At 35.9% G+C, this 21,205-nt stretch overlaps 1 protein-coding gene across 1 annotated transcript in view; it reads left to right on the top strand.

Annotated features, from left to right (window-relative positions):
• Positions 1-21,205, top strand: part of LOC140331915 (uncharacterized) — a 209,268-nt gene that overhangs the window by 126,189 nt on the left and 61,874 nt on the right. The window contains exons 21-22 of the mRNA XM_072413249.1: positions 10,175-10,325; positions 14,478-14,627. Coding sequence (XP_072269350.1) covers positions 10,175-10,325; positions 14,478-14,627 — 301 coding nt within the window. The remainder of the gene's footprint in view (positions 1-10,174; positions 10,326-14,477; positions 14,628-21,205) is intronic.

Below are 21,205 nucleotides of genomic sequence, written 5' to 3'. Positions count from 1 at the left end.
TATAATTGTTGCATATCTTGAAAGATAAATGCCCTCTTCTTTTTTAAACCTGTACATGAGATTTTTGACTGTATGTCACCTAGTTTGTCTGAAAAAAAAATCTTGTATCATTTTGCTAAATTAGGCTAGAATAAGAAGCCATAACTAAATGCCATATGTCCCTAAAGAAATATTGGAACTTCACTGGTTCAATTCTGATATAAAGATGATTATGGTATTTAGCACATAGGGGCTATTTTTTAAAGTGGACATTTTACCTAACAATAGCTATTGTTCCTTTACACCCATGTTCTCTATTTACACTCACTGCGTTATGTGACTTAATCCCTACATCACCCCTATCAAAGCTCTCAGTACATAGCTTGGTGGTCAGTGGGAAGAATGCCTATTAAATTGCTGGCCAGTGGGAAGAATGTCACCCAAAAAGATCATTGACTTAAGGTAAACTGACCTAAAGGGCAAAATTTGCTCATTGCTCCCGGAACCCCTAGCAACCTCTGGAGGAACCCTGGTTGAGAAAAACTGCCCTAAATGAATCATATTTAGTTCGCTAAAAGATTTTGTATTACAAGTAGGTTTTTCGTTTTAGGAAATACTGCCTTCACTGTTTGCCTTCACCCTTTCTTTCATTTTAGTGCTGCAAATCTCTTCCTGCCCCTTTGCAGACATATCCAAAATACATTTACTTTACTTTAGTGTAAATATTGCTTGGGGTACAACTCCTTTGCTGGCCATGTGACTGCATGACAACACAGGACAACAATAGGTACACACACAGAAGTTACTGGAGGTTTTATTTTAAGAAAGCTATCCATGTAATTTCAGAAATGTGTTTCAAATACTGTAATATGTGCAGTTTCAATAACTGGATGTAGATGTAGTTAGGCAAAGCATTTAAAACAAATTACCTGGTTTTATTCTGCTCCCCCTTAGTTTAGGTGATATACAGTATGCCCAGGCTTCTGAAAAGCTTACATCACCAGATACTGGAGGCAGACCTCAGGCACCTCTAAACAAAATGCAAAATCTCATAAGATTTGGAAGGAGCTAAACTATATTTAGCTATGTGTGCCCTTTGGCAGATCTAGCATGCATAAAATCTAGTGTGCGCAGAAAAGACAGAAATACAATTCATGTGGCGAGTAAAACCACTCTCATATATGCATTTCCAGTGTGTATTTAGCTCTTTGCCTGGAGTTCAGCTTTAAGCATTTATAAATGCTATCTCTAGCTTTTCTTTGTAGGACTGTTTGTATTTTAGGCGTATTGGCTTTCTTAATCTTGTGTCAGATTTTCATAAACAAACTTTTTTAAAGCTGTTGAGTTTTTAGCACTTAACAAGCCTGAAGTCTGTTTTAGATTTCTTTTTAAGTTCTCTGTTAGGATACCTAACTGTAAGAAAGCATATACACATATCCATCAAAAGAAATTGATGGAATATATTTGCTGTTTGCTACAACTGATCTACCTGAAGATAAATCCCTAATGGAGATGTGCTCTTGCATAATACATTAAAATCATAATTTCTAATAATTCCTGACATGCTTTGAATAGGAAATCTCAGCGTGTTTTGTATGAGTGTGCAAGAGAGCTACTTTAGTTAATTCACAATGAAGTAGCAGATCCAATCTGGGCACCATTTCGGTCTCCATGTGACCTCCATCCCCCGCGCATCAGGTATAAGTAGGAGATAAAAGGAACCTCTTCTCGGATTGATTGTGTCTGCAGTCTAACACATGCATAATTCATACTTTTGATTACTGGTCTTTCTTCTGGTTAATTTTTTTTTTTTTTTAATCCAAGTCACATTTGTTATCTGCTTCGGTGACAATGTATAAATTGTATTCTTCATGCTTTGCTTTGTTTCAGACACAACAGCAAGACATTAACAATTATAAACAAGAATTTAACAATACATTGTTGCCAATATTAATCAGCTCAGTAATAAAAACTGTAATCACAATGGTCTGCTGGCTGAAAGAATAAAACATTTTAAATAAGACATTTTTTAACACATTCCCATTAAAATCAAAGTATTTTTTAAATGTGTTTGATTGTTGGTTTTTGCAATCCAAAAGAATCATTCTCTGCAAGATGGCATTGGCACCTGCAAGAGTAGATGAGTCTGTAATTATCCAATAGATTATGATGGTGCCATAAAAGGACTACAGTTCTTTCAAATGGTGATACATGTATCGTTTTTGTCTGAGCAGCAAAGAAAAAGTGTCTACATCATTAAAAAGATATTACCTTATCTATTCAGATGAAATGACACTACTTGCTCTGTCATGTGACAGTATTCAGGCTTTGGGATTGGCTCGAAGACTAGTGGACTCTCACACTGCAGGGAGCCACATGCTATCCCATACCTGGCAATATCAGATATTTGTACCAGCTGTAACAGAGAAGGAGAGATGGGGGAGCTTTACCAGGGTTTCAGCAGGTCATGGGGCCCAAGGAATAGTAAACACACTGTAATTATTTTCTGTTTGCATTTGTTAGGGGGAGATTGTTTTTTACGTTCTGAGAGAAGTGACAGAATATCTCTCCAATGGAAGGCGAATCCTATTTTAGATGGTTGTCACTGGAACAAATGTACTTTTTGCAAGATATCATCTCTTTTACTATCTATTGTATCCAAGAAAAATATGCTTTAGATACACTTTATATGGCTGTGCAGGTAAAAAGCACTGCCAGCTCATAATATGAGGGTTAATGTTTTAGTGGAAGTTTTGTTAATTGGGTCTTGTTTTTAACCTAAAATCCATGGGCAAAGTTAAAAGCTCAGTCAAGCTACTAAAATCTCTAACAATTAATCACTAAGGGTAGCAATCAATTGCCAAACAGGTGGAATAAATGCCTTCCTATTGTGTAAGCTACACAAGTAGCATGTAGTATCGAATAATCTCTCATGATCGCATGATGTTTCATTTGTGTGCAACTGATCGATAAAATGTACTACTTGTGTAGTTACACGGAATGGAATCTGTTTTCTTTTTATCTGATCAGCAATAGATCATTAATCTTTCAGATCGTTTGCTATTAATGGTAATTGCAAAACAGAGCTAAAAATCATCTTATCTATCTCTAAATTTACAGTTTATACCTCTATGCCTTTCAAATTGAATCCTGCATGGTGGAACTGTCCCAAAATAAGGAGGAGAATAAAGAGTAACTGGACTGAAATATCCAATATGATCAAACCCATTTTCTTCTGAATAAAGTTTGGAGAGGATACAGGCTATAGGCAACTGGCCTGGAATAAACCTACAGATAGAATGGGCTGTATGTAGACTGAGGACCTTGTAGTTTAGCAATACAGGGGCACATGTGTGGGACTGTAATCAAAGCTACCCATTGGTTAAACATAATCACTTCAGAGGCTTCAGTCCTATCAAAGATGCTGAATGACTGCACTATTTTACAGAGGCAGGAATGAACAGTGTGGTCATGTACTTGTCTGACCATTTCCTGAAACTCAACCTGGATAAAAGAGAACTCATCATTATTCGTCACTCCCCTCAGGCACGTTGTCTTGGCATCGCCTTTGATTCTGCCCTCTCATTTACCCCCCATATTTAGAACAAGATCAGTAAGTGTTGTTTTTCACTAATCAAACAGATACACCTTTATACATTGAACTGTATATTCACCAGAAAAAAAATGGATGCAAAAAAAAAAAAAAAGGAAATTGTTAGGATTACATACATTTTAATTTATCCTACATTGTTAAATGGCTAGGAAACATCATTTACATGAACAGAATGCTGATATCCTTGAGCTCCTGATACTAATTTCTCCTTAATAAAACTGTAAAAGTTACACATTTAATATTTGAGACCTGTAAGTGAAATTAGATCTCTGAATTTTGGGTCATGAACCAATATTTCTTCTAGTTGCAGCCTGTTCAGAATCATCGATGTGTAAAATGTCTTGTGATACTTGTAACATCTGTTGTTGTTTTTTTCTTTGTGCAGTGTCACATATTCTCTGTTTTTATGTGTTCTCGAAAAGTATAGCATTTCATAAAACCTAATAAAAATAAGTTGGTCCCACGAGCGTGTTACTTTTAACATTATCTAATAAAGCCAGTAAGAAGGTTGTACACAAAGAAAGTATCCAGATATTCTATGAGGTTTTATTTGTTACCTGGTGGAAAATCTGAAATGCAACATCAGCTGGGGCTTGTGAATTGTCCACAGCTTGGTCTAGGAATTGATCTATAGTATTTTCAAGTAAGCATTTGTACCTTGTCCATTGATGATGATAAAAATGCAGATAATGATGTTTATTTTAATAGGAGGTGATGCTTTTTTTTTTAAAGAGTATCTCCTGACAAATCTTTGGACTTTCGGTTTAATGTATCTCAGGGGACACAGTCTACCTATACTTTCATTTTCTTGACAATTTTCATCTTCTTTAACTTGATAATAGTCTCTACTGTCTATGATCCTTCCTTGGGACTAAGTCCCGGATTACTAAAGTTAACCTTCAAATCAAATGCAAAGACAACAGGATCGGTTCCCCAAGCCAACATTAGGAACATCATAATATTTTAATGTAATTTTAAATTGTCAATTATTTTCAGTTTTTTTTTCAGTAATTTATTATTATTATTATTATACAGTATTTATATAGCACCATCATATTACGCAGCACTGTACAGAGTCCATAGTTGTGTCACTAACTGTCCCTCAAAGGAGCTCACAATCTAATGTCCCTACTATAGTCATATATCATTAATGTAGTCTAGGTCAATTTAGGGGGAAGCCAATGAACCTAACTGCATGTTTTTGGGATGTGGGAGGAAACCGGAGTACCCGGAGGAAACCCACGCAGACACGGGGAGAACCTGCAAACTCCATGCAGATAGTGTCCTGGCTGGGATTCGAACCTAGGACCTAGCCCTGCAAAGGCCAGAGTGCTAACCCCTGAGCCACCGTGCTGCCCGTAATATAATTTAAAAATTATATTATCAATGCTCAAGTAAAGATCTTCATTCTCGTATTATTGTGTGGAAAGAATAAAGCCTATGTATTACATTTGGTAGATAGCTGTACTGTATGAAGGAAATAACTGGCCATTTCACTTTACTGCACTTTACTTGAGTGAGGGCAGATTCACACTTGCCTTAAATCATCTCGTGCTGTTCCCTGCGCTGTTCCCTGCAGCTGGCAGTTCGACCATTCACGCAGCTGTGCTGGTTTGTAAAGAAATGGCGTCTGCAAATATGACAACTGGCGGTAGTGAGTGACAAGGCTTCTTTCTCCTTTCCTTCGATTTCTCCTACTTTGTTGGAGGCTTCCTTTAGGTCTGTGCCCACCTTTTTTGTAGATTCTTATCTTTCTTCTATTTTGTCCTTCTGGTGAAGTTGCCCTTTAAAATCCTTGAAAATAAAATATAGGTAGATCATTCATGCTGTATCTGTGTCATAATTAATCAAAAAAAACATACAGATGATTTATGAAAACTGGAGCAATTGCTTGAACCACAGCAATCATATCCTTTGTTTTACGTTTTTGTTACATATTTGGCAATGCAGTTGCTTTTGTGGAGATATATCCACATCTGGACTGTTGAGATTAAAAGTGGTCTATCCTGTGGGGGACCAATGATGTGCTTGCAGCGTCTCTCATAAGTGGGGACAATACTTCAGACACAGTGCGGGGATATCATCACACTTCTTAGTACAATAAACTAGTTCTCTACTATGGCTCAGTGAAGTGCAGGTATGATCCTGTTAATAGGCGCGTTCTACTTTTTCTAAACTGGCTTTTTAACATTTTAGTTATAATACATTCCTCTATCAGCAATTCTACCTCTTTGTTTGGAAGTAGGTTAAATTGTGTGCAGCCTATAATAGTTATTCCTATAGTGTGTGCCTTAAGGCTCAGCCAGCTCTATAAATCAGCTCTTCTTTTACTTGATAATATAGTAGGAAGATTTTGCAGGAAGAGGGTCCCAAGCCATCACATTATGAATTTCAGCTCTCTCAAGAGAAAGAAAAAAAATCTATATTTTTGGGCTCCGTGCCATAGAAAGGTAAAAAAAAAGTATATCCATGTGTGCTCTAAAAATAAACTGGAATGTTTTAAATCAGCAGGAAAGTAGATGCTTTTTCCTTGTTGTGCCAATACCCCTAGAAGAAAGATATTTGAATCTGTATGGCTTTTGATACCTGTCTAATAAAAACATTCTTAAATGTGTGTAAATCTTTTTTTTTTCCTTCCTAATACAGCTATAAAACATTTTCTTTTGTGCAAAGTAGTAAAGGGCTTGCACCTGGTATTAGCAGACAAAGAAAGGCCGGATACATTTTTTCGTTGTATATTTTAAAGGGTGTGTTATATGCAGCATATGTTATTTTTCCTTCATTTACGCTCTGCTTTTTCTCAAGTTACGCTGTGTACAAAATCTCAGTTTCATATGAAATGTATATCATAGTTACACAGGTTAAGGGGGAAACTTTTTTAGTATTATCTCTGGATTGTATAACACACCTTAGGCGTGTATCTTGCCTTAGCTGGACGCAAAAAGCAAAATGATATCACCAGCGGTGTAGTGTAATGACACCATTATACTTTACCCACAACCCAGCTGCTAATTGGGATTCTAAAAAGTTGAGAAATAATTGCTGGTGACTCTCTTATTTTTATTCCAAAGTTGGTATTTAAAGGTGGGATTCTATTTTTTAAAATGTGGTGCCATATTATTAGATTGCCAGATCTTTACACTTTTTTAACAGAAGATCTAAAAACGAATATATGGAGATCAGTGTTTAACTTTATAATGTTGGCAATCAAAAATTGTGTAACTGATGCTTTATTTCATGGGGTGTATGCTGCCTATTCATTCACATAGAAATCGCTTTAAAAAAGGGCGGACAGGGTCATTGAAAAAAAAAAATGCTATAATGCATCTTTTCTGCCTGATCACTCCGGGTCTCTGAAGTCTAGGCTAAGCTGTCAATGTGCTGCGTCAGCATTGAGTGCCAGGGAAACCCAAAAATCCTGACTTCCCTTGCGTATGTTGGGATGAATGAACTCCTACGCAGTAACTTCATCCTGGCACGACCAGTCAAGATGGCCGTGGATCTTCTGGAAGAAGAGAAGGAAGATGACAGCACCCAGCACTAGAAAGCAGATAGATGAGATGCACGGATTTGGTTCTGCTTTAATTCTGATCCAAGGACTGTGTATCCCAATCTCTATTAGGTCAGAGCATCATTTAAGGATATGTCTATATTTAGGTTTTTCTTGCTATCTGTGTCAGAGGTTTACTTACATTTTCTATCACAGCGATTACTAGGCTACCAGTATCCGCCAGAATTGAAAACTTGCTGTAGGTGGAAAGTTTAATTAAGTGAAATCTAAAATGTTAAATTTATCTAAGGGTATGGTGGAAAATCTTTCCGGGGATCTTTTGTTTTCAGTTGGTGCCATTACACCTTATTTTCTATATATGTGTGTGACGACCTCCATTGTAAACACAAAGAGCAATAAAAAACTTACTTCCACTCACCTAATTTAAAGTAAAAACAAAAACCTTATCAATATCTGTTAATATCAAAAATAATTAATATTAATAATTATACACATTTGTATAGATTGTATATATAGTTTCCATTTTTTTTAAATACACCATAAAAGAGCATATGTAATACTCACATACGTGTGAGTTGAATACAAAAGACTGAGAGTGCAAGGACAATATCAGATCAGTATATATGACCAGCTGCTGGTATATGGTGATGCATGCCTCCATTCTTTACAATAACTGGCAGTTCAAGTAGAGAATCCTTAATTATAAGTTCAAGTCTGTATGTGTGACAAAAGTATCCACATAAAATAGATATATAGTGATTTAAGAAAAAGTTATGTGTTCCCTTTGAATCCCCATATATATTTCTGTACTAAGCCATAAAATGTATCACATACCAGGCTAGCTATAACTATCTTTCAAGTTACCTTTCCACAAAGAAATCTGTATTTTTCTTCTTAAAAATAATTTACTGTTGATCTTTCTCAGCATTCACAGATTTTCTGGCCGTGGTACGTTCCCTTTCCACTGTCTTGGCAGCAGAATGTTCTTTGAGACCTTTTATAAATGTAATATTTCGGGGTCCTCACCGCAAAGGCAATGTTTTCATTATGAGATGCTGCATTCTTTTTGCACTGTACTGGACTTAAAAAAAAATGGAATTGGTGTTTGTTACAATCAGTCATATTTTTACCTTAAATTTGAAACACAAGTCACAGAATAATATAGCATATCTGTATCACTTTTGCAACCATATATGGAAGAAATTAGACATGAACCCTGATCAAAACATTAAATTGAGCAATAAAAATGTGATGTTAAATATCAGTTTTAATTCCCCCCAAAAATCCAAGTTTTAATAAAAAAAAATACAGTTTTAATACAGCTTTTAACCTGTAAAGCCATCAATCTCACCTAACTGCAATATATTAAACCGAAATATATATATCAGCAACCCAACAGCATGACCAGTATCTGTGTCCTTGTGCATGAAGGAGCCTTACAAGATGACCTTCAGCAGGCTGTTTATGGCAATGTTTCTCCATAAAGGTGACCTGATGTCCTGTAATGGAATAGCCCAGCACCATGCAGCTTGATTGGCATTTGAAAGAGAACACAAGAATTTGTAGGTTTGCCATTGTCTCCCTATTCTCTTCATGGATGAGAGCAGGTTCACACGGAGCACATGTGACAAAAGTGAAGGAGTCTGCAGATGTTGTAGTTACCATTATACTGCCTGCAACATCATCCAGCATGATTGGTTTGTCAGTGAGTCAGTGATGATCTAGTGGGGCATATCCATGGACGGGTGCATAGACCTCCACATGCTAACTATTGGTATCCTAACTGTTTGTAGATACCTGGATGAAATGCTTTGGCCCATTGTCAGACCCTTTACTGGTGGGGTGTGTTCCACTGACTTCTTCCTGTTGCTTTATGTGGTCATAATTTGTAGATATTTCCTGGATGACAAGGAGATTGATGTAGATTACTGGTACCCACAGACCTAAAAGGGTCTAAGATGATTGTCCACTAAAGCTATGAATAGTCTTTTTTACGGGCCAAGTTTGCCACCCTCTGCTAAGGCTCATAACCTGTCATTAAGCAGTCAAAGTTAAAAGCCTCTATACCCAGTAAAGACTTTGTTTTTTTTGGATCATTACAATAGTTAGGTGCTTTGTGTTGACAGAAATGGATGCCCTGTATAAAACCAAGGCATTGAATCTCAAAAACTCCACTGACCCCTGAAAATTGGTGTCTGCTCTTCAACCTTATATTCTAGATTGCGCAATGCTCATTCACTCTGGCATGTGTTGCAACCCCTGTATACCTCAAGTACAGCTTTACTGTGTTAGCAGAAATCTAGAGCAGTAGGAATTTGTTTAGTTTTAGATGAACAATACGAATATTCAATAAAGTTAAGTTTTTTATATAAACATATACATTGCTGATACAAGCCTGTCCTTCCTCTCTCTTCCTTATACCATACCTATTGATTTACCAGGCTAGGCGCATAATTATCCTCATGTAAAAAGTGTTATTCCCTTCTTTTAATGGACTTTTATACGTTACAGTTACTAGCATTTTCAGGAGCTGATGGTTTGTCGGATGAGTTTCTCACCCTGCCTAACACCCCTTAACTCTTTTATACTAGTGTAAAGACTGAAGTGAGAGCTCTGCCTTCCAGTGCCAATATTATCTATACAACCAGGAGAGGTAGAAATAGTCAAGTCTAGTGTTGATAATATCATGTCTATCATATGATTGGTCTTTATTACCAAGAGTGTGTAATGATCAGCAGCTTAATCATTCCTGCCTGTGATACAACTTAAAAGGGCACCCTTAGCTAGCATGGTCAGCAGCCACGAGAAATATTTAGTTGTAGCCAGTTCAACAAAGGATAATGCAACCAGGTACTGCAAAGAATTAAAGGGAAAAAGTTTTCTCTATCATTAAAATTCCATAATTATTCAGGAAATACCTTGAAATTGAATCAGCTTTTTCTTAGGTTTTATTTATTATCCTACATTCAACAATAACTTCTAGACCTAACAATACCATGTAAAAAAGTTAATGATTTTTTACAGAACTGTGAGTAAAAATGAAAAGATAAACTATGTTTTATTTCCAAAAGGCACCTAAACAAGAAGAAAGTGGTCTTGAGGGAACTGATAAACATCAAACCATAGAAGATATCGACAATAGAGAGAAGAAACTGGCTGTCCTAAAAAGAGAGCACACTGACCTATTGGAAAAGCTGAAAGTCAGCTTTGTGGAGGTACGATGTAGTGATATAAGCAAACATTGATCAATTTGAACTTCATCAGCATATACAAAGCTTAAATAGTACAAGGAGCACTAAGAAGGGTCAAATGCACAATAGAGGAAAAAGGAGCAGTTGCCCAGTGTCCAAGAGGGGCAACTAAGAGTCATCAATAATAAATAAATACACATCTAAGCTTAAAGCCACTCTGACTCCCAATATATTGAACCAGACCACTTTTACTTTAAAATATTCTACAGGTTATGCCTGCCCTCACATAGGCCCTGATTTATTAAAGTGCTTCAAGGCTGGAGAGAATACACTTTCGTCAGTTAAGCTGGGTAATCCAGCAAACCTTTAATGGATTTCCTAAAAGTCAAGCCTTTGTTAGCAAATGTTTTCAGTCCTGGACCAGATCCATTCCAGATTTGTTGGATCACCCAGCTTCACTGTTGAAAGTGTATTCTCTGTAGCCTTGGAGAACTTTATTAAATCAGGGCCATAGTGTGAATGTAATAGAACTTGATCTTGGCATTGTAACAATTTTGGGCCTTACCTGTGCCTATCCATCTCATAACCTTTTTTCTAAAAATATGCATGTAAAGTATGCAAGTATTTTTTGTTTTCGAAATCTCAGATGATAAAGAAATGTAAAAAAACAAAGATGTATTTCTTGTAGCTTTTAAACTTCATACTTGTCAATTTAAAAGATGTATGACACATATACAGTAAAGTGAAAAGAATATAAAGAATGCTTGTTTAGGCTTTGTCACTCACATTAGCATACACATTTATTCACACAATAATTTACTATCTTTGCGTAATACACAGGTTTTCTAACAATAACGTAAAGGAACCTTCTATGTTTTCAATATATATTTCTGTACATTATTGAACACTCCAAACATAAAACATCCATGTTCTTTTGCTAAAAATTGGCCATAACCCCCACATAAAATGTTAGAAATATAGGGGCCATCCACACCTTAACTTGTAGCTATTTAGTCCATTAAAAAGAATCTAGCTCTGCATACACAATGATACTGATCGAATGGAATCCATTCAACAGGGGACATTCCATTATCTACTTTTTATTCTGCAAATGCCAGTTGCCTGTGTAGTTTAGGTATTAGTTATTGCCCTCATCTGATTAGTGATCATAACACTTTTCTGTTTATGTTGAACTCGGTGGGTGAACCTTTCACATATCTGGTCAATGGAACTTGCTAATGTCTCTTACTTTGTAAAATAATTATGCCCCAATTGCCATGAAAGTGCTATGAAAGATTAGGATGATATTTTCACTTTTTTGTGAAAAACACCCCTCTGCTGTGATATTAATCACCAACTTCCATGGGTGCTGATTTCTTCCAGCATTTACCACTCACCGCAACCCACATAAATACTATGAATATTGGTGGAGGAGACACACTGCTTTGCAGCAATTTGAATGCTGAAGTAGGAAGCCATTTTAGTTCCTCTATCATCGTTCGCAGCTGTTGTGAGGTGCACTATGTGGTTGACAAGTACATTTAGTTTAAGGTGACTCTGTGAACCAATTTTACATATACATACAGCATCATATATGCATCTGATACATATAGCAGATGCATATGTGTAGAGATCACATCCAGCAAAATGTTTATAGTAAGGATAGGTTCAGAAATTATGAGAAGGAAGAAAAAATATGGAGATGAAATCTAAGCAAATCATTTAAATACATATAAGTTATCGCCTGCAAAAAAAAATTGTATTTCAGTCATCAGTTCGGTCACTGTTCAGTCACTACATTCTGCCATACAGCTTACATCCCTTATAGGTTCTTTGCTGCATATCTGTATTATTCACAGGTCTCTTCTTCACACCCCACCTGTGTGACATGATAGTGAATGTAAAAGTGAAAAGAGAAAGACCAGACTTAAAAGCACATCTTTCTATCACCCTGCTCTCTACTTATGTTAGCATGCTCCTCACCCTGCAGCACTGCTAATTGGCTGCTTCGTCCTCCTCCTCTTCAGTTCTTCAGTACAGGGAAAATAAGAGATTGATACAAAGTAAAGTAACACATTCAAGGATGCATTGGCTTTAAAGATGTATTAGGGATGTAATGAATACACATCTGATTTAATTTGTGTATTTTTTATCTGAATTGAGTTTAACAAATGTAACTGAAAAAAAGAAAAATGCACAACAAAGGTAAACTTACCTAATAAAGAGGTAAATTATAAAATTAAAATACATGAGAAAGATAGGTAATTAATGTGGTTTGAAAGGTTGATTATTTTCCTGGCTTGCCTTTCAGCTTAAATTAACCAGAAAGGCTGCATTATGCTTTAATGTATGTTTTATGCCTGTAAGTATCTTTTATTCTATTCTGCAAGTAGCATATCCTTAGGAGACATCACTTTTTACTTTGAATATAATTTTCCATTATATCAATCGACATCACATTGTCATTTCCAATAAAGCGTTTGATACGTGTAAAGAAAACAGCAAATGATTGTACTTGATAAGAGCCTAATGAATTATTATAGGTTAATGGAAAAGATGTCAGTCACACAGCTCAATCTTTATCAGCTAATATCTGCCTTAGGAAAGCATGATGAGCTGTAGCAATAAAGGACAGAGAAGGATGACTTCATTATTATACTTTCTTGCCTATATATTTGCTGAAAATAAGGTTCCAGTGATGTAAGACTGGCCATTAAAGCTGAACTGCGGCCAGACAGCTGAATACACATATTGGAACTGCTTTAACTATGCCTGCCTATTTAGTGGAATTCTGTAGCCTCTCTCTGCTGGTCTATAAACAACTGATATGTCAGTCAGTCAGAAGGTTGTCTGTGTGGGTTGGGGTTTATTCAGGTTATGATATCCTGGTCAGTTAGGCACATTCATCTGAAGATATTAGGTAATGTTGAAGTCCCTTGGCTACCCATTTAAGTAGCTTTCTCATCTACAATAATTAGTTCTGAGGTGCATTACTAACTGTTTTTTTTTCTTTTTAGCCTTTATCATTTGAAATTTGACTTTCATAGCGGGCACGGTGAGATTATTAGTGAATTCATATTTATTTATTATCAGGTTTTGTTTCTTCTACCTAAAAGAGAGTCAAGAGATTATTTCACAGGTCCAAATTAGACATATCGTGCTCAAAGATCTGTAGGGAACGGTATCCTGTAATATGTACTTCTGCAGTGGCCTTGGGCTTGATACTCTGAGAATGGTGTGTGTACTTTATACTTTTACCTGGCTGCTCAGAAGGTTGGACTTTCCACATTGGGACTGATTTAATAAAGTTTTGCAAGGCCGGAGAAGATAATATGGGAGTACATGTGTAATCCAGCAAATCTGGAATTCGGCAAAAAGTTTGCCAAATCACCCTGGTTCTCCCTTGTTAGTCTATCTTCTCCAGTCTTAGGGAGCTTTAATAAATTAGGCCCATTATGCTATTACATATGTAGTCATTTGAAGACTAATCTCACATTCTACTTGAAGTTAAGCCTCAAAAACCTACCATAGGAACATTTCAATGGATCAGTTTTTGTCTGTGTTCATTTACAGAAGCATACCTTATTCATGGTTGAGCATACTGCTTTTTCTGTATATGTTACTCCATGAGACACCAAAAATACCACATTGTTTTCTTTTCATCATGGAAGCTGATTACCTAAACCTCTTGGTAGAACAACCTAAATTCAGTAAAGGGTAGTTTATTGTGGAATAATGCAGATTAAGGACAAAAGGTTTACCACACTGCTGGAATGCAGGAAAATCAATCTTTTCTGCAGTTTATCAGTGCAGTAATTCTTTTGTTTTGAACCCGCATACTATTTAGAGGGAAATGAGCTAAAATTGCCACTAGCTCAGCAATATTAGTTCACCTCGAGCAATACAAGTTATTTTATATTGCTATTTTAATAATGTCACAGAAAGGCAAGTCAGTAGTTCTGATACCTGTAAGATGATAATAAGAGTGAATATTTGAAGTGGCACTGTCTTTAAAAAATGTGCTTGCAAATGAAGACATATAAAACGTATCTTTCATGTGGTTGTTGACTCGAAATCCAACAAACTTTACATTATATTGAACTGATCTCCAGTCGGTAAGGTGCCTGGTCTTGGCCATGGCCATGCTGCATGTTGAGGTTTTATCTTCTCATGTGTCCTATAGTGATTCAGGGGTCAGGGGATGAACTACAGCATGTAGCAGGTTACCAGGAATCTAACTTACTGGATTCCTTCCTGCTCATTACACTGGCAAGTGTTCAGCCATTTGAGTTCTTGAAGACACAGAAAATCAAATTCATTGGCAGACAGAAAAGTAAGTATAATATTTCTTCATTTGCTGACACTGTTAAGATATTCTAAAATGGACTTTACACTAAATAAATGGGGAAGTTAAAAAGAAATATTTATTATTACCAAACAACTAAAAATAACTGTAGTTACCTTCATTCTTAATATTTTTACTCTTTTCCATGATCCTCCTGACAATAGAATTCAGGTTGTGTAAGAGCCTGGTGTTCAGTTCTACTCACTGAGCTTCCAAATCCAGAGTAGCCATCGTAGACACTAATGGCTTCTTCTCATCTATGATTTTTTTTTCTTCGTTTTTGGATCTGGTGCTCTATGCTTCTGCATATGGATTTGGAAACTGTAGAAAGCATATAAGTACCTAATTACATAGTTGTAAATTGTGTCCTAAGAAGCCTTGGCATGCTGGTATTGGACCTTCCAAAATCAGAAAAATGTCAAAGTAGATAAGCCACTGCATCTGTCTGGGTTGTGGGAAGAAATGCTTGTAAATGTACTTCTATGGAAAAAGTTAATATACAGACTACTAGAAAATGATTACTTCAGAATAGTTCTTTGTATGTTTTTATGAGATTGGGATGAAACAGACAAAATCTCTCTCACATTATTTCATCATATAGGTTTTTATGAAGATGTGTCACTGATTCAAGCTCTGATTTTATTGACTAATTTACTTAAGACCTCATTGATTTGCAGCTGTGTTTCAAAGAACTGTTTAACAGTCATGCAAGGCAGGCATCCCCTTTCCTAAAAGTTACTAGTGAATCTCCTACAGTAAAGTCACAAAGCCAAGGAATGACTTTTATCAGTTTTATGAGTCTCCACATGTGAAGTCACTTTATAAATCTCCTCCTAACATGGTCATAAGCATGCAGGAAAGGTTTCTTGACTTTCTTTTTTTTTCTTTCATTTGCAGTAAAGTAGAAGTCTGTACTGTTTCTGTTACCTCTAATCCCAATGCAGAAGTTTGTTCTACAACTTTAATTAGCCACATGTCATGAAACACCTTTATAAAGTATTCAGTAGGCTGTGTAATAACAGTACATTGTAAGCTATTACTCAAATGAAGAAAAAGTGTACTTTTTACATTTTACTTAATGGTATTAATTGTGTACCTAGATTCATGAAGTGGTTCATATTATTTCTTTATAAAGTGGTATCTGGCATACATCAGCTTTTAGGATATAGGGTCAGAGTATTAATTAGGTACATATGGAAAAATAAAATATAAAAAATAAAGTCACTTCTTTTCCTTAGCATAGTAAGGTTGAGGTCTAAAACAAGGCAAAACTACCTCCATGGTGCAATTCATGTTTTGCTATTTAAATTATACTGTAATTAAGCTGAATATTATAGTTGGGCTGGATACACAAAATACTTGCCATGGGATTTTAGACAAAGTACTTTGTACTGCCTGCTTCTGTTTCAATTAATGGAGATGGGAAAAGATTCATAAAAAACACAAAATGAATTATTTAAATAGGTTACATGTTCAAAACACATACAGGTAGCACCTTCTATTCCACAGCAGCTGAGCTAATAAAAATTAGTGTATTAATGGTTTCATTGTTGATTAAATGAACAGGCTAGACATCCTAAACACTTTTCACTCCAACAACTTTAACTACATTGGGATCTATTGCTTGGACAGTCCCAAAACATGGGGAAGGCACATTGTCTTATTTTATGTGTTTATGAAGATTCTCATGTATCCAGGTCATTGTATTTTTAGTAGTAGTTAGTCACATTCAACTGGACTTATTCTTGTAATGTTGAAGACATTATGTATTTTACACGCCACTTTATGAGTACTACTAGTGTAAAATAACCCCAGTATTTTTATCCAGTCAGCACAAACACCTTTATCCAATCGCCGTGGAATGTGACACAGCATGTGTTGATTTTCCAAGACTAGGAGTTGTGAAATTTGTTGAATCACCCTTTTCTATTAACACAATTCTGTCCTTGGTGTCAGGAAGTCTGCATGGCTGAAAGGTTAACTGTTTTCAAAATCCTGGGGTAGAGATGTTAAAACATCATTATAGGTGGTAGATAGATGGTGTTGTAGATGACCCCCCCCATTCTCTAGCAGTTTTGCTATGTCTGAAAATTTTTCAAGGACAACGAGGTGCATTTTTTAGACAGTGAGGACAACTGACTTGTAAGGTGACAACTGACTGAGGTGTGAAAGAATTATCCTACAGCTGATTGGAACAACCATTCCTGAACAACCATCTATTAACATCTCTACCCAGTGATTTGACATTAGTTTAAAACTTTAGTTAAATTCAACAGTTTACATGTTTTCAACTTAAAGGTTGGTGAACAACTCCGTGTTTCCTAACACAGTGTATTTCTAAGAACCTTAACCCCCAACCCTCAGTAAAATTAGCCTAAAGCGAACCTAAACCCAGAATTTTTTACTTTACATAAAAGGGTAGACAACCTTTTTATTTAATGTAAAATTTTTGTTTGTTTGTGTTTTTTTTTAAGTGCAACACTCTTTTTTAAAAAAAACAAAAAACGGTGCAGCATTGCCCCCTTAATTCTTAATTGCCTAGGTGATCTTGATCACCTACATCACGCATCCCAGGAGGCTCTTGGCTGCTCCTTCTGTGCATGCCCAAGCATCTCGAGCAATAACAGAAGAAGCCCTTTCATCAATAGGAAAAAAAATTTTCCCCAATCTACGTCACCAGATCTTGCGCCTACACAGTGCTGAGAGAAGGAGATTTTGGCTCCTGGCGCTCTGTGTGCACTAGACCAAAGACGGATACTGGGATGACGTGGGACCCGAAGGAAGAAACCTCCTGACAAATAGACTGGTCTGTGTGATTTTTTTTGTTTTTGTTTTGGGTTTACTTCCGCTTTAAGAATTTTTAATGAGGTGACACACACACTCTGAAAAATATGTTTTTTTGGTCTTGGCATTGTGCACTGTGACTCTGACTACAATAATTATAGAAACCTTTTCTGGAAACATGTGACATGTGTTTATGTATACTGGGGAGATGCAGATGCATAGAAAATGCACTTAAGATGCTAATCAGACCTGCTTGATGAATATTACACGGTCATGTTTGAGCACCATACAGCCATAAGTTTTTCCTTTTGTATTTGGTATACTTAGAATTAAAAAAAATACATAGTATAAATATATACTTTTAAAATCTAAAAATGAACAAATTGTATTAGTTAAAGCATGGATATTTGGATTTATGTTAAAACAGCAAGTAATTGGAGTACCTGCTGAGATGCTACCATGTGTAAGATCAAAGGAGGGAAACAACTACTTGTGTCCCTTGAGCCTCTGATTGGAAACCACTGATATGTAAAATAATTACCAGAATTTGGAGAGTACTCTGGTATTCTGAGGTAAGTGTTAAGATGCACAGAAGTTTGGCAGATAAGTTCAGGTTTGACTCTATTTGCATTTATATAAGTTACAGCTGTTCTTTCTATAGAAAGTGATGTTTTGCATGACTCATATATTGATGAAAGCTTTTCATATTCTTTTATTTTCATATCTATTCTCTTTGTGTCCCTGATTTCTTAACTTATTCTTCGCATCCTTTAGCAGTATATGCTTTCTTATGCACTTCAGCTCTACATGGCAAGTTTGTTCTCTGCTATTCAGTGCATATACATTTTTAGATATACATATTTCATCCTTTCCTTTAAGATTTTTCCTTGATCTTCTTTATGTTTGTTATATGATTTATGCTAAAGTGTAACTTGTACTGCATCCCCTGAAATTATGACACTGTCTTTTAATCTAATGCAGAAAGAGGCATTTCTGTATAGGGGTTATGGTCTTAATACCCTTTCCCAAGCTGGGTATCCAGCTGCCATTTTGATAAAAGACATGTCAGCATGGACCAGATCCTTTCTAATTCACCATTACTATTGAAGCACAAGCAAAGTTTATATAAGAGGAGATGTATTGAGGCCACATTTTAGTTTGCAACAAACCCATGTCTATGTCTATATATCCAATATAGTTGTACAAAAAAATTCAAGAGCTGCCATATTGTGTGGGTGCATATTGTAAGGCTGTCATCTTTGTTCCTGCTTAGTGCCAGACTTGTCGCATGATGGATACTGATCACATCCATTTTTTATTCTCTATAAATATTTTATAGATTACAAGGTTATGAGAGTATACTTATTAAAAAACGCAAAATGTCTTCAACTCCAAACAAATCAATGTGTTACAAACCTTTTCATGATGGGTGCAAGTTGTGGCACCATTTTGAAAATGGGTGACCTACACCTTTTAATATAGGTTATTGTTAACTTATTTACTCATATAAACAGGGAATTCTTTTAGTGACCCTGTCATTGGTTTGGATTTAGACAGTTTCATTGTAAAAGCTTTGGTTCTTCTGCTTGTACATTTTAATTTTCCAAATGATTGGAATGCTTGGCTTTTTAAATTAAAAAGTCACTGAAAACCTTTATAATGCCAACACATTGTTGATATTTCAGGTTAATTTGCATTAAGTAATTAGGACTATAAGAGTTTCCCTTTTTTTCTTTAAGGTACTTAAATTAGGGATATTAGCTACACAGCTCAGCAGCAAATGGTCCCTGAAAATGTTAGCAAACATGTTGTTCATTCACAGTAATGAATGTAGGGCAGTCAAATTTACCCTTTATCACTATGTGATCCTTACAGCAGTAAAAGATGTTTAATTAGTTGCTAAGGGTTATGGCACATTTATATTGATCATATAAATCAGATGGGCATGTCAAGTAAGATAGATACCACAGTTAGTAAATATTTTATGCTGAATGAAAAGAGCTAGACATAAGTATAGCGTCTTACTAGTTGCAGAGGAATGCAGGAGTAGATTAAGTGGATGAATGATAAATGCTTTATAAAAATCACAGTTAGGCTGAAGCTGATGCAGATAGACCATATTTATTACGGCTTAGAAAAAGTGCCACAGTGCAGCTCATGCAGTGCAGTGTAAATGACAGTGTGAATTTCTGTCAATCAAAAGCAGCTGATTACTCAAATTGCAGCCTATGTATAATATTTATATAAGCTATAATGTACTTCCAGCCAACGGTAGTGAGGCCATAATGACACAAAGCCATGTGAGTGACTTATAAACAGCAAGACATAAAGCTGAGCGCTTTACAGACTGAGCATAAAGATGCTGCCACATGTAATTTGACCAGATTTTGCTAAATCAGTAAATATACCATTCTTGTATTATTAGGGCACAAGGGTTCTGATTGGCGGGGCTTGTGCTGGGAGTTTAATGTAAATTAATGATGGATCTCTGTATGTTTCTTCAAGCTAAACTAGGGCTTGCTGATTTAGGGGGAAAACCCAAGCAGCTATGCATATCATTTTGCTTAAACTTGCTTGTAAGATCTATGGCCACTTGGTGGGAATCCTTCTTACCCTGAAGGCCACTTGCTTGGCTCTAAACCTTTAGCTACCATTGCTATACAAGGCAAAGTTAAAAATGTATTTATTTTTTTAATAGTTGCTTCAATATAAAATCTGTACGTGAGAGGGGACTTATTTCATCAACATATCTATTTAAATTTAGCATTTCTATGCATGGTGAGGATAACAATGACAACTGTAATTACATCTGTGTCAGAATGTTTTTAGAGTACTTTAAACAAGAATACTTTAAAGCAAAGGTGAGATATTGGTAGAGTAAATGTAAAACCTAACTTATTTATTTGTTCATTAAAAATCACTAAAGCAAAAATCTAGAGAAAAGACAAAATTAAAATTAATGGCCTATTAAAAGATAAAATAGCAGATTAGGTTTTGCTGAAATATTCACATTCAATCCAGACATTTTTGCAACAGTCTTGCATCATTCAATATACTTCCTCTGATCTAAATTTATCCTGAACCCATTTCAACCTTTCAGTGCACAGTAAAAGGAGCAACAGCACAAGGATGAGCTCTTCTCTGTGTCACTCTGCTTTCAGATGAACTGATTGGCTCCTAGGTCTGCTCCTTATTCTCTCACTCAAGAAACTGATACCCAGCACTATGTAATATGTTAGCGCTATATAAATCCTTTTTACCAATAATAAAATAATAAGTCAAATTCAGATACTTATACAGTTTATATTTAAAAATAAATTATGTTACTGATCACTCAGCTGCATTCATTTGTGGTTTTTATTATCTTAGATCAGTTTTGTATGTACATTTAAATAGAACCTTAGTCTGTTTTTTTTAAATTCCCTTCTGTGGTCCCCTGTGTATTTAAGCAATAAAAGACAAGAGCAGCACTCTGAGTAATATAGGTTTTATTATACTTTGAAATACACAAGGACCTGCCTTATCAGGAAAATAGAATACCAGACTGACCTTATCAATGTGTTGACTATCGAGTCACAGGGTGGTCCTTGGCCAAGCTGTTTTCCTTTACCTGTAGTCGAGAAAGTAAGGGCAGACTTAAGCTGCGTACACACTTGCAATTTTTGTCGTTGGAAAGGATCTTTCACGATCCTTTCCAACGACAAGGGGCTGCAAGATGCATGAACGATGCTGTACATACAGCACCGTTCATGCTCTATGGAGAGGGGAGGGGGGAGAGCGAC

Source organism: Pyxicephalus adspersus, chromosome 5 (assembly GCF_032062135.1).
Source record: "Pyxicephalus adspersus chromosome 5, UCB_Pads_2.0, whole genome shotgun sequence".
NCBI classification, from domain to species: Eukaryota; Metazoa; Chordata; class Amphibia; order Anura; family Pyxicephalidae; genus Pyxicephalus; species Pyxicephalus adspersus.
This window is presented reverse-complemented; position numbering and strand designations above follow the sequence as displayed.